Here is a 13017-nt window from a genome sequence, read left to right as displayed (position 1 = left end):
TCTTATCCGTTTGCGGGTGGCAGGAGTGGCAGTCTGAGCACCGTCACCCAGATCACATTGCACCCATTAAAAAGCTTTCCTTCAGGTGGAGAGCCCACAGGAAGGTGGCGCCCGGCGGGGGACATGAACCCTGTACCTTGAGATTGAGAGTCTCATGCTCTACCTACTGAGCTGGCCGGGGGACATGAACCCTCTACCTTGAGATTGAGAGTCTCATGCTCTACCTACTGAGCTGGCCGGGGGACATGAACCCTCTACCTTGAGATTGAGAGTCTCATGCTCTACCTACTGAGCTCGCCGGGGGACATGAACCCTCTACCTTGAGATTGAGAGTCTCATGCTCTACCTACTGAGCTGGCCGGGGGACATGAACCCTCTACCTTGAGATTGAGAGTCTCATGCTCTACCTACTGAGCTCACCGTGGGACATGAACCCTCTACCTTGAGATTGAGAGTCTCATGCTCTACCTACTGAGCTCGCCGGGGGACATGAACCCTCTACCTTGAGATTGAGTCTCATGCTCTACCTACTGAGCTCGCCGGGGGACATGAACCCTCTACCTTGAGATTGAGTCTCATGCTCTACCTACTGAGGGGGGTCCTCTGACACACAGTATGATGGTTTTGGTGACTGCAGACAGACTCCAAATGTTTTCTTTTGGGTTTTTTTTGTTTGTTTGTTTTTAACAGATTCTAGTTGTATTAATCTAGTTTGGGTTTTATTTTTTAACTTTCTCTAACCCTCTTAAAAGTATTATTTTATCACTGCTATTATTATTTGTTATTTTGCTATCATTACTGTTCTGGTTCATTGGACAAGATTGTGTATTTCGTCTTGTCTAAATGGATAACATGCTGTCTGATAGGTTGCGGTGGGTGGCTTTGTTTCTGTCTTTGGTATTTTCTTTGTGCATGAAACAATAAAACAATATAATGTGTTTTTAAAAAAGTGACTTGGGTACTGCTGAATCTCTGGAAAAGCACTACAAAAATGAAATTCATATATCCTCTTTATTATATTTATTTAAATAGTGTGTTTTTGCTGTAAAGACTCTTCATCTATAGACTTCACAGGGTGGTGGGCTGGGCGTCTGTCTCCATGCTCCCTGCCACCATGTCTCTCAGTCCTTTACTGAAGTGAAGATTGGCTCCGATCACAATGAACCCCTGCAAGATAAACACAGCTGCTGTCAACAGGGGGCAGCACTTACACTGCCATACTCAGGCTTTCAGCCAATCAGGAATATGTTTGATGTGAAAATCTTACATTGTGATACTCAACCACCTCCTCGATGAAATCCATCCCATCAGCAAGTGGGATCCGTACTCCTCTCTTTGTCCAATCTGAAGACACAAAAGAGCCACATCTCAGCTTCAGGTGTGTGTCCACTCTGTCCCCTCACAGCCTGGGTCTGATACTTACTGTTGATCAGAGGAACCAGAGACATCTGCAGCATTGTCTTCAGTGGAGCCTGCAGAGGAATGAGCTACACCCACACACACACACACACACACACACACACCCACACCCACACCCACACCCACACCCACACCCACACCCACACACACAAACACAAACACACACACACACATACACAAACATACACACACACACACATACACATGCGTGTCAGGTGAAATCCCTTGTGTGCACATTTATGTTTTTTCTGGAAACACTCACAGCCAGAGACTCCAGCGCAGACTGGTTGGAGAAGATCTTAAATCTGCAAGAAAAGAAAGGCTTCAGTGTCCCTCGGAAGGACGACAGAGAATTCCTCTGAGAAACATGAGTCCATCACAGAGAAAACAGAGCACCTCAGTGACATGAGAGAAAAAAACCACCTGAGTGGAATGAGACCTAACCTAACCTAACCCTAACCCTAACCTAACCCTAACCCTAACCCTAACCCTAACCCTAACCCTAACCCTAACCTAACCCTAACCCTGTTGACTGATTGCGTAATGGCAGAAACATGCACATGAGGTTGTGGCATGTATGCGTTTGGTAAGAAATGTCAAAAGAAGAGAAAGAGGAGAATCTGCATGTGGTTTTGACTCAGATAGGGAAGATGATCTGGAAGCTAATGTTACAACAGGAGCTTGAAGTAAGTCTTGTTAGCATCTATTAGCATCTACTAGCATTTTATGTTGGCATTTCCAGTTGTGGTTTTTCATTTTCCAACAAAACACACTCCATGTAAACCAAACAAACAGGTTGGAGGTCACAGCAGCAGCTCCAATCACCCCAAATGTCTTACAGTGTCTGGTATTGATCGCAGGCTTCTGAGCACCAACTGGGCTCTCTGGTGAACCCTGCACACGGTGTGACGTACGGCCACGATTAGTGTTCTCACCACAGATTGTCCAATGATCCAATCTTTCATTTCTGACGGCCAAGAATCACAGCGTATTTGAGCCTTTGGACACAAGTCAAACTTGAATCCATCACAGAATCATAAGACAGACACAGAGAGGTGAGTGACACAAGATGCTCGAAGAGACACAGGACCATCACAAAGATACTGGACAACTCCGGCACTGAGTCACGACTCCTCAGACCAGTTCTCAGTTTGACATGGATCTGATTTTAGGATTTAGGGGAGTAGGGAACCATACAAAGACAGAAATGTAAATACCTGCGGAGGTCAGCATGAACTGACAAACGCTTTCCTCTCATGGAAACTTTGGCGTTAAACTTAGTTTCCTAAAAGAAGAAAGAAAAGCGTTGATAGGTTGGAGTTGAACTCAGCGTGTTTCTGGTAAAAGGGGATCATTTACTGAGACAAATGTACACAGATGATTGATCGATATGATCCCAAAGAACCAAAGAAATGACACTTACACACACACACACACACACACACACACACACACACACACACACACACACACACACACACACACACACACACACACACACACACACACACACACACACACACACACACACACACACACACACACACACACACACACACACACACACACACACACACACAATTAGAAAACACTGAGGTACAGGCTGTGTGTGTGTGTGTGTGTGTGTACCATGGTCATGCTGCTGAGCTGGACTGGTGGCTGTCCTGGTGGCAGCAGCATCACTTTAACAATGGCTGTCATGACAACAGTTGCTCCAGACGTCTTGATGGAGGTTTTTGGAGGGGAGTTAACAGCGAGCTGGAGCGACAGCGGCGCGTCCACCAGAGCTGGATTCTATCCACACCACACATCAATAGAATATGAAAAAAGCAGTCTTTACCCAGGTATAAATAAAACATGCTTCATTTGTGTCCCCACTGTGCATCTCGTGTGTTTCCACAGTATCTCCAATGACTCTTCAGTGTTTCTCCACTATGTACTGAGATGTTACTTTCTACTAGTTTCTACTGTTCTGTGAACAGACTGCACTGTAAGCTTCTGACATGTTATCTTCTTATGTCTTTTAACTGTAATTGTATAACCTTGTATCTATTCTTTAATTTGTGAATTGTGCCCTGTGTGTTTCTGCACATTATTGATTCTATTTTAAAGCATTTTGGTTCATTGCAGTTTATTTAAAGTGCTGAATAAATCAAGTTGCTGGCTTGCTTGCATAGAAATGTGAGGTTCACAATTCCAATAAAGTGGTTAGTGCTTTCACCTGACAGCGAGAGTCCTGGTTCAAATACCAGCCGAGGGCCTCTCTGTGTGGAATCTGCATGTTCTCCCTGTGTGTTTGCAGGTGTCCTCCTACAGTCCCAAAAACATACACTGTCCAAGACCCTCGACCCCCATCAGGTTCCACCCGCACACAGCTCCCCACTGAGCAACGGTGGGCCAGATGACGTCTTCAGGGAGGACAGAATGATAGTGTTTGGAGGTCTTTCCGGGATATTGCGTGGACTTCCTGTCTTGACGTCATTTAAACATCCAAACAAGACATTTGGATGACGTGGGTGAGGGTTAGGGTTACCCTAGGCTAACCCTCACCCTCACCCTCACCCTATGAAGGAAAGAAAAAAAAGACACACCACCTGGGATTGAACCCAAAGCTCTTCCATGACAGGTATGATTCCTAACAACTAGACCAACAGGGCACTTACAAATGCTTACAAATGTATTGTCAGGATTGCTGTAACCATAAGTGAACTGTTGGTCTAGTGATTAGGACTCATAACCGTCATGGAAGAGCTTTGGGTTCAATCCTATGTGGTGTCACTTTATTTAATTTCTTTTCATCGTCCTGTCATCCAGAGGTCTTGTTTGGACATTTTTATGACATCCAGACAGGACGTCCACACAATGTCCAGGAAAGACGTACAAAAAACCTTCATTCTGGCCTCCCTGAAGACATCTTAAAGACGTCATTTGGACCACTCTTTGCTCAGTGGGTGAGGCTGCCTACCGATGTGTCAAAATAGTAAAAGAAATTTCCCCCAAGAGGAACTAATACAGTATGATAAATAAAACATTAAAAAAAACAAAGTGGTGATGAGCCAGCTGAGGAAGTGCCTCTCGGTCCAGCAGAATATCTGCTAAACCCGGAGCTGGTCTGCTCCTCTTTCTCAAATAAGTTCAAATCAGACAGAATCATGAAATAACAAATGTCTTCCGACATGATCAATCAAGTTGTCAATTCGAATAAACTCCTCAAATCTTGTATCATCTGGAACGCACACCATACATTACACACTCATAAAGGCAAATAGACTCAAAAGCGTAATATGCATATGAATCTTCGAGGACCTAATATCTATCTGTGGTAAAAATTTCAATAAAATCTATGTAGTATGATGTTATTATACGAACATATAAACAAACAAATACACGCCGATGACTTTATTACGTCCTTGGCAGACCCTAACCCTAACCCCAAATTTGTTTCTGTTAGTTCTACACTATATTTCTATTTGTGGGGCAGCCTGGCTCGGTCGGTAGAGTGGTTGTCTCCCAATCAGAAGGTTGCAGGTTCAATTGCCATCTCTGCCTGCCTACATGCCAAAGTGCTCTGGCAAGACACAACCCCCAACTGCCTGTGTGAATGCACTCAGTGAGTAATAATGGTGCAGATTAGCAGCCAGAGCAGCTGTGGCTGAATATGTAGTTTACCACCATCCATTAGAATGTAAGAAAAGCACTATATAAAACCTAAGCATTATTATTACTTTGGCTCTACTGTATTTCCAAAGTGTCTGTATTGTTTGTGCAGTCACCAACATGCCTCTTCTACCCTCCGAAATGTCTCTGTTGTGCTTCATATTGTCTCCACTGTTTGTCCACTGTGTCTCCATAGTGTTTCTACTGTCTCCACGGTGTTTCTCTATTGAACTTTCACTTACCAGCATCATTATGGCTCCAAAGTATGTTGTTCTCAACAACATTTCCAGATCTTTAGGCATCTATATACCAAGGCAACACAAACAAACTGTTAGAATTCAACACAGAAAACACAGACAAGACATCTCTACCTCTGAGCACATCTGAGCAACACCCTATTGCAATGCCAAGAATTATTATTATTATTATTATTATTATTATACTTTCTTCTTCTACTGAGCAAACAGCAGAATTTTGATGGCCTAAACGGTGCTAAAACCTTCGTGAAAACTTGCACATACATCAGACGTGAACTATTTTAGATTTTAATCTTCATTACCCATGTGTCTGGCAAAATGGCTCCATAGTGCCCCCTACATTGTTTTGACATTTGTAACATCGACTACGAGCAGCATGTTTAACACGTTTCACCGATGTCCAAGACATTTGGTAGATTTATGCAACAGATTGAGCTGCACAAAAATGTGACTGACACCCATCCTCTAAACCAGGAGTCCTCAATGATTTCCCCCCGAGGGCCAAACTCAGACCAGCAGGCCAAACCAAGGGCCGGAACTGTCACAGGTTTTTTGCACTGTGTCAGTAAAACTGGTTCTAATTGTAAATGTTAGCTACTGTCACCATTGTTACTATTATTATGTCGTTATCATCATTATTTTTATGAGTAATAGTAGTCAAGGTGGTTGTAGTAATAATTTAAGTCTGGGATTTTCAAAGTTTGTGTTGAGGGACACATAAAAAAGCACTCTTGAAAAAAGTGAGTGTAAAACCAAAAAAAGGACTCGCAAAACCAACAATCTACTTATTTACACACTGAGAGACAGAAATACAGGGAGAGATTTACACTTGGTTACTTTCTAAATTCCATAATTGTTGCTTCAGTGCTGCTTTTGTTTCTGTTCTCATTTCATCCATTTATTCTTTTTAAGATAAGATAAGATAAGATATCCTTTATCTATCTCATGTGGAGAAATGTGCAGTGGTACAGCAGGATAGTAAAGAGAAAGAAGTACACAGCAGGAACTAAAAAAAAAGCAGATAAAAATACAATATAATAGAAAAATATGCACACAGTGCCTATAAGTGTGGACATGTACAGAATATGGGGGTGGATGTATTTTACATAGTAAATACGTTCTTCTAGATTATTATAGTTATAGCACCACTTCTTGCCCAGTTGCAGTGGAGTGATATTGTCCGGTGGTGGTGTGCAGTGGTCTCCTGGGAGCAGGCTTGGTTGAAGAGTCTGACTGCAGCAGGGAGGAAGGACCGGCGGAGTCTCTCCTTCAGACACCGCGGGTGGAGAAGCCTGTCACTGACGGAGCTGCCCAGTGATGTGACGGTACCATGTAGGGGGTGGGAGACGGTCTCCATCAGGGATGAAAGCTTCTTCAACATCCTCCTGTCTCCCACCACCTCCACAGGGTCCAGGGGGCAGCCCAGGACAGAGCTGGCCTTCCTCACCAGTTGGTTCAGTTGGTTCCTGTCTGCAGCCGGAGTGCTGCTGCTCCAGCAGACCACTCTATAGAAGATGGCTGATGCCACCACTGAGTCATAAAAGGTCCTCAGGAGCGCCCCCTGCAGTCCAAAGGACCTGAGTCTCTGCAGCAGATGGAGTCTGCTCTGGCCCTTCTTGTAGAGAGCGTGGGTGGTGTTGGACCAGTCCAGTTTATTGTTCAGGTGAACACCCAGGTACTTAGAAGAGTCCACTATCTCAATGTCCTTTCCCTGGATGTTCACCGGTGGGGGGGGGGGGGGGGGGGGTCTCTGCCTGCAGAAGTCCACCACCAGCTCTTTGGTTTTACCCGCATTGATCAGGAGGTGGTTCCGCTGGCACCAGTCCACAAAGTCCAGGTTGAGTTCTCTGTACTCCGCCTCGTTGTCGTTTGTGATGAGGCCGACGATGGTGGAGTCGTCAGAGAACTTCTGCAGGTGACAGGTGGATGTGTTGTGGGAGAAGTCTGCAGTGTAGAGGGTGAAGAGGAAGGGAGCCAGGACCGTCCCCTGTGGAGCCCCCGTACTGCAGTTGACCAGGTCAGACACACAGTCCCGGGTCCTCACAAACTGTGGCCGGTTGGTCAGGTAGTCCAGGAGCCAGGATGTGAGGTGCGGGTCGACTCCAGTGTGCTGCAGCTTGTCCTCCAGAAGCGTGGGCTGGATGGTGTTGAAAGCACTGGAGAAATCCTAGAACATGATCCTCACAGTGCTCCCAGCCCTCTCCAGGTGAGAGAGAGATCTCTCCATGAGGTAGAGGACGGCGTCCTCCACCCCGATGCCTGGCTGGTAGGCCAACTGCAGCTGGTCCATCGATGAGCTCACCAGGGGGCACAGATGGAGAAGGACCAACCTCTCCAAGGTCTTCATCAGGTGTGATGTCAGCGCCACCGGCCTGAAGTGGTTGAAGTCCTTGGGGCGGGAGGTCTTCGGCACCGGTACCCCACAGGTCGTCTTCCAGAGCTGTGGTACTCTCCCCAGTTGAAGGCTCAGATTGAACATGTGCCCCATGACCCCACTGAGCTGGTCTGCACAGGTTCTGAGGAGTCTGGAGCTGATGCCATCCGGACCGGTTGCCTTTCTGACCTTTAGCCTCCTCAGCTCTCTGTTCACCTGGGCTGTTGTGAAGGACAGGCTGGAGCAGGGGGGCTGTGGGGGGGGGGGGGGGGGGGGGGGTAGTTGTGGGAGTGAGGGTGTGGCTGACACTGAGGGGAGCAGAGAGCGGTGTGCAGGGGGGTGGGATGGGGCTGGGGCAGCTGGTGGTGGTGATTGCAGCGGGATGGAATGGGTCGGGGGAGGGGTGGACGTCTGTTCAAATCTGTTGAAGAAAATGTTCAGATCATTCACCCCCTCCTGGTCCCGAACCAGCTCGGTGTTGGAGTCCTTGTGACCCGAGATGGCTTTCAGGTCCTTCCAGACTCCGCTGACATTCCGCTACTGCAGCTCTTCCTCCATCTTCCTCCTGGAGCTGCTTTTCCCCTCCCTGATCTTCCTCCTCAGCTCTCTCTGCACAGTCCTCATCTCCTCCCTGTCTTTTGATTCACAGGCCGTCCTTTTGTCCCTGAGGACGGCCCTTATCTCAGGAGTGATCCACGGTTTGCTGTTGGCAAACCAGCGTCTGGTCTTGGTGGGTACCGTGTAATCCACACAGAAGTTTATGTAGTCTGTGATGCAGTTTGTGAGGCCGTCCATGTCCTCCCCGTGGTCCTCATAGAACACTTCCCATGCAGTTGTCTCAAAACAGTCTTTGAGAGCCTCTTCTGCCTCATCGGACCAGATTTTCATGGTGCGGGTCACAGCTGGTTGTCTGTGTACCAGAGGTTTGTACACAGGCAGGAGGTGCACAAGGTTGTGATCTGATCGGCCAAGGGGAGGGAGAGGAGATGAGGTGTATGCCCCCTTGGTGTTGACAGAGAAAAGGTTCAGTATTTTATTGTCTCTGGTGCAGCAGGGGACATATTGTTTGAAGGTGGGCAGGGTGGAGGAGATGGAGGCATGATTAAAGTCCCCGGTGATGGAGGAGAGCTGTGGGTGGTGTGTCTGCAGCCTGTTTGTGAGCGAGTGCAGGACATCACCCGCTGCGTGGGCGTTAGCAGAGGGGGAACGTACGCAGTTATCGCCATAACCTGTGAGAATTCCCGCGGCAGGTAATACAGCCTCATGCTAACCGCTAACAGTTCAATGTCCTTACAGCAGAGTTGTTCTTTAACAGTGATGTACCGGGATTACACCGTCTATCGTTCACAAACACTGCCAGCCCTCCTCCTTTCCTCTGACCTTCCTTTGTCCTGTCTCCTGTCAGGTGGAAACCATCCAGCGGAACGTTCTAGTCCGGTGTTAGCTCCGTTAGCCAGGTCTCCGTGAATAGCATCAGGCTACATTCCCGATATTCCCTCTGATGCCGGGTTAGCGCCGCGAGCTCGTCCATCTTGTTTGTAAGGGATCTTACGTTCCCGGTGACGATCGATGGTTGGACGGGTTTGTAGCGTCGCTTCCTGTTGCGGTGTTTTACCCCGGCACGGCCCCCCCGTCTCCTCCTCTTCAGCCCGGGGGGAACATCGGGTCTTTCTCTTCAGCCCGGGGGGGAACATCGGGTCTTTCTCTTCAGCCCGGGGGGGAACATCAGGTCTTTCTCTTCAGCCCGGGGGGGAACATCGGGTCTTTCTCTTCAGCCCGGGGGGAACATCGGGTCTTTCTCTTCAGCAGAGGGGGGAACATCAGGTCTTTCGCCGGTTAGCTTAGCTGCGTTACCGAGGGCTAACAGCTGATCCTTGGTGTAAACAATAGGACCGCCGCAGCGCCCGGCATCCGCGGTCACAGGTGGAGCCAGTAAAGTTATTAAAATGAGAAAAACCAGGACAGACTTGGCCAGAGTTCTGTCCATCTCCTGACAGGATGATTGTCGTACAAGAAAAAATGAACTAAAAGAACAATAATTGTGATCTGTTGCATTTGAAGTATAAAAACTGCTATATAAATGAACTTATTAGCACTATTGTTGTCATTTTTGTTCTAATACACCAGTTAGATGCCAAATAAACATTTCATAGACTGACCAAACAAGACCCTAAAGAAGAAAGAAATCCAGGTCCCAAACAACTAGTTATCGATGGGGAGCTAATGAATAACCCGATAGAGGTTGCAAATTCATTTAACAATTATTTTGTGAGCTCAGTTGAACAAATCGCTGAAGGTTTTAAATCAGTAGCAGTTCAAACTATGACAGTGACTCCAACTGGAGCAGCATTCTCTTTAGAGTAATCCAACTAAAGTAATGTTTAGAACAAACAATCAACAAACTCAAAACTTCCAAATCCAAGGATGTATTTGGTTTGGACACTAATTATATAAAGAAACACAAAGATTCTCTAACCATAACTAGGTTAGCCTAGTTATAGCCCAGAACTCACCTAGTAAATGTGTCCGTCACTAAAGGGGATGAAAGCAGGTCTAATCTGCCCAATCTTTAAATCCGGAGACTGACCATGTTAATAACATGTTAATAACTACAGACCAGTTTCACTTCTCCCTGTCATCTCTAAAGGGTTAGGAAAGGCTGGGACAGTGTTTTAGGACGTGGCTGGGACAGTGTTTTAGGATGTGGTTGGGACAGTGTTTTAGGACGTGGTTGGGACAGTGTTTTAGGACATGGCTGGGACAGTGTTTTAGGACGTGGTTGGGACAGTGTTTTAGGACGTGGTTGGGACAGTGTTTTGGGATGTGGTTGGGACAGTGTTTTGGGACGTGGTTGGGACAGTGGTTGGGACAGTGTTTTGGGACGTGGTTGGGACAGTGTTTTGGGACATGGTTGGGACAGTGTTTTAGGACGTGGTTGGGACAGTGTCTTAGGACGTGGCTGGGACAGTGTTTTGGGATGTGGTTGGGACAGTGTTTTGGGATGTGGTTGGGACAGTGTTTTAGGACGTGGTTGGGACAGTGTTTTAGGACGTGGTTGGGACAGTGTTTTGGGATGTGGTTGGGACAGTGTTTTGGGACGTGGTTGGGACAGTGTTTTGGGATGTGGTTGGGACAGTGTTTTGGGACGTGGTTGGGACAGTAATTTGGGATGTGGTTGGGACAGTGTTTTGGGACGTGGTTGGGACAGTGTTTTGGGACATGGTTGGGACAGTGTTTTAGGACGTGGTTGGGACAGTGTCTTAGGACGTGGCTGGGACAGTGTCTTAGGACATGGTTGGGACAGTGTTTTGGGACATGGTTGGGACAGTGTTTTAGGACGTGGTTGGGACAGTGTCTTAGGACGTGGCTGGGACAGTGTCTTAGGACGTGGCTGGGACAGTGTTTTAGGACGTGGTTGGGACAGTGTTTTAAGACGTGGTTGGGACAGTGTTTTAGGACGTGGCTGGGACAGTGTTTTAGGACGTGGCTGGGACAGTGTTTTAGGACGTGGTTGGGACAGTGTCTTAGGACGTGGCTTGGACAGTGTTTTGGGACGTGGCTGGGACAGTGTTTTGGGACGTGGTTGGGACAGTGTTTTAGGACATGGCTGGGACAGTGTTTTAGGACGTGGTTGGGACAGTGTTTTAGGACGTGGTTGGGACAGTGTTTTAGGACGTGGCTGGGACAGTGTTTTAGGACGTGGTTGGGACAGTGTTTTAGGACCTGCCTAAGGCCTTTGACACAGTCAACCACAACATTTTGATCAATAAACTTCCAAAACTACATTTTTCCCAGCAGGCTCTGAGTTGGTTCAAATCTTATCTGGAGTCCAGAGGACAGAGTGGACAGATAAATGGCTCAATTTCAGACCTTCTGGAATACAAAACAGGGATTCCTCAAGGCTCCATACTGGGCCCCCTGCTGCTCTGTCTTTATATAAATGACCTGCCAAACATCTGCAAAGAGGCTGAGTGTCAACTTTATGTTGGTCAGTGTCTCGCCATGGTTAGAGGACAACTGTCTGTCTTTGAGTCATTCAGAAACAGTTGCTATGTGTTTCTCTCTGCTCAATAACTCCCTGGAGAACTTGCAGATACTGAGAAACAAATACCAGTTGATAATGTTGAGACACAAAATGTCTTGGGGTTGTCTGGGACCGCCACTTAGAATTGGACGTGGACACAAAGACAATATCACAAAGGATCCAGACCAACTTGAATTGCTTCCGTCTAATAAAACCTTGTTTATCCATGAATGCTGCTAAACTGTTCTTCCTCTCACGTCTCATCTTTTTTCACTGTGTGGGGACACAAACTGTCCCCTCTCTGTACAAACAGGCACTAACAGAGATGGACAGGAGGACAGCCCATGAGGCAGCACTACTGGACAATTTTAGAGAAACACAATTACTTAAGTCTCAACAGTTTTATTAAATACTTGTTCTTAAAATTAAACTTTAAATGTTTTATAATCTTGCGCCTGAGTTTGTATGCAAATGATGTAACTCATGTGGTGTCACCACTAGGGGCGCTGCAGCGGGGACTGTAAACCAGCAGAATGTAAAACCACTTTGGGTCCAAGCAGCTTCTCAGGTCAGGGTCCACAGATCTGGAACAACTAAAGACCCTCACAGATCTGGGACAACTAAAGACCCTCACAGATCTGGAACAACTAGAAACCCTCACAGATCTGGAACAACTAAAGACCCTCACAGATCTGGAACAACTAAAGACCCTCACAGATCTGGAACAACTAAAGACCCCCACAGATCTGGAACAACTAAAGACCCTCACAGATCTGGAACAACTAAAGACCCTCACAGATCTGGAACAACTAAAGACCCCCACAGATCTGGAACAACTAAAGACCCCCACAGATCTGAACCAGTTCAGCAGCAAAGCAAAGCTCTGCTTAAAGACCAACCCAGCATGAGGACATTAAATACATTTTTAAAAAATCAGTAAACTATTTATATTATATCATGTTTTATGTATAACTGTGTACTACTGTGTACTACTGTGTACTACTGTGTACTACTGTGTACTACTGTTTGCTTGTGTCTGTTTCATGTTGGGGACTGGGTCTGCTGGATGGCTCATGGGCACCAGCTGCCAGTGTTGTACCAACGCTCTGTTCTGTCCATCTTAAATAAACTAATAAAGAAACATAAGATGAATTGACGGACCAATCAGGGAGAAAAGTGATGAGATGAGGAACTTCCTCTGATGTATGTTGAATCAGAAAGTCTGTTTCTGATTCGGTTTCTTTAAGTCAGAGATCAGAGGTGAAGAACACTCCTCCACCCAATCC

At 46.7% G+C, this 13017-nt stretch overlaps 1 protein-coding gene across 1 annotated transcript in view; it reads right to left on the bottom strand.

Annotated features, from left to right (window-relative positions):
- Positions 1–993: 993 nt before the first annotated feature.
- Positions 994–13017, bottom strand: part of pltp (phospholipid transfer protein) — a 35186-nt gene continuing 23162 nt past the window's right edge. Inside the window, exons 9-15 of the mRNA XM_080493764.1 lie at positions 5319–5378; positions 3049–3213; positions 2637–2704; positions 1682–1724; positions 1424–1487; positions 1268–1344; positions 994–1167 (exon numbers count right to left, since the gene is read on the bottom strand). Of these exons, the coding sequence (XP_080349890.1) occupies positions 1069–1167; positions 1268–1344; positions 1424–1487; positions 1682–1724; positions 2637–2704; positions 3049–3213; positions 5319–5378 (576 nt within the window). The 3' untranslated portion in view covers positions 994–1068. The remainder of the gene's footprint in view (positions 1168–1267; positions 1345–1423; positions 1488–1681; positions 1725–2636; positions 2705–3048; positions 3214–5318; positions 5379–13017) is intronic.

The sequence above is a fragment of the Lipophrys pholis genome (genome assembly GCF_963383615.2).
Source record: "Lipophrys pholis genome assembly, contig: SCAFFOLD_51, whole genome shotgun sequence".
Classification (NCBI taxonomy): Eukaryota; Metazoa; Chordata; class Actinopteri; order Blenniiformes; family Blenniidae; genus Lipophrys; species Lipophrys pholis.
This window is presented reverse-complemented; position numbering and strand designations above follow the sequence as displayed.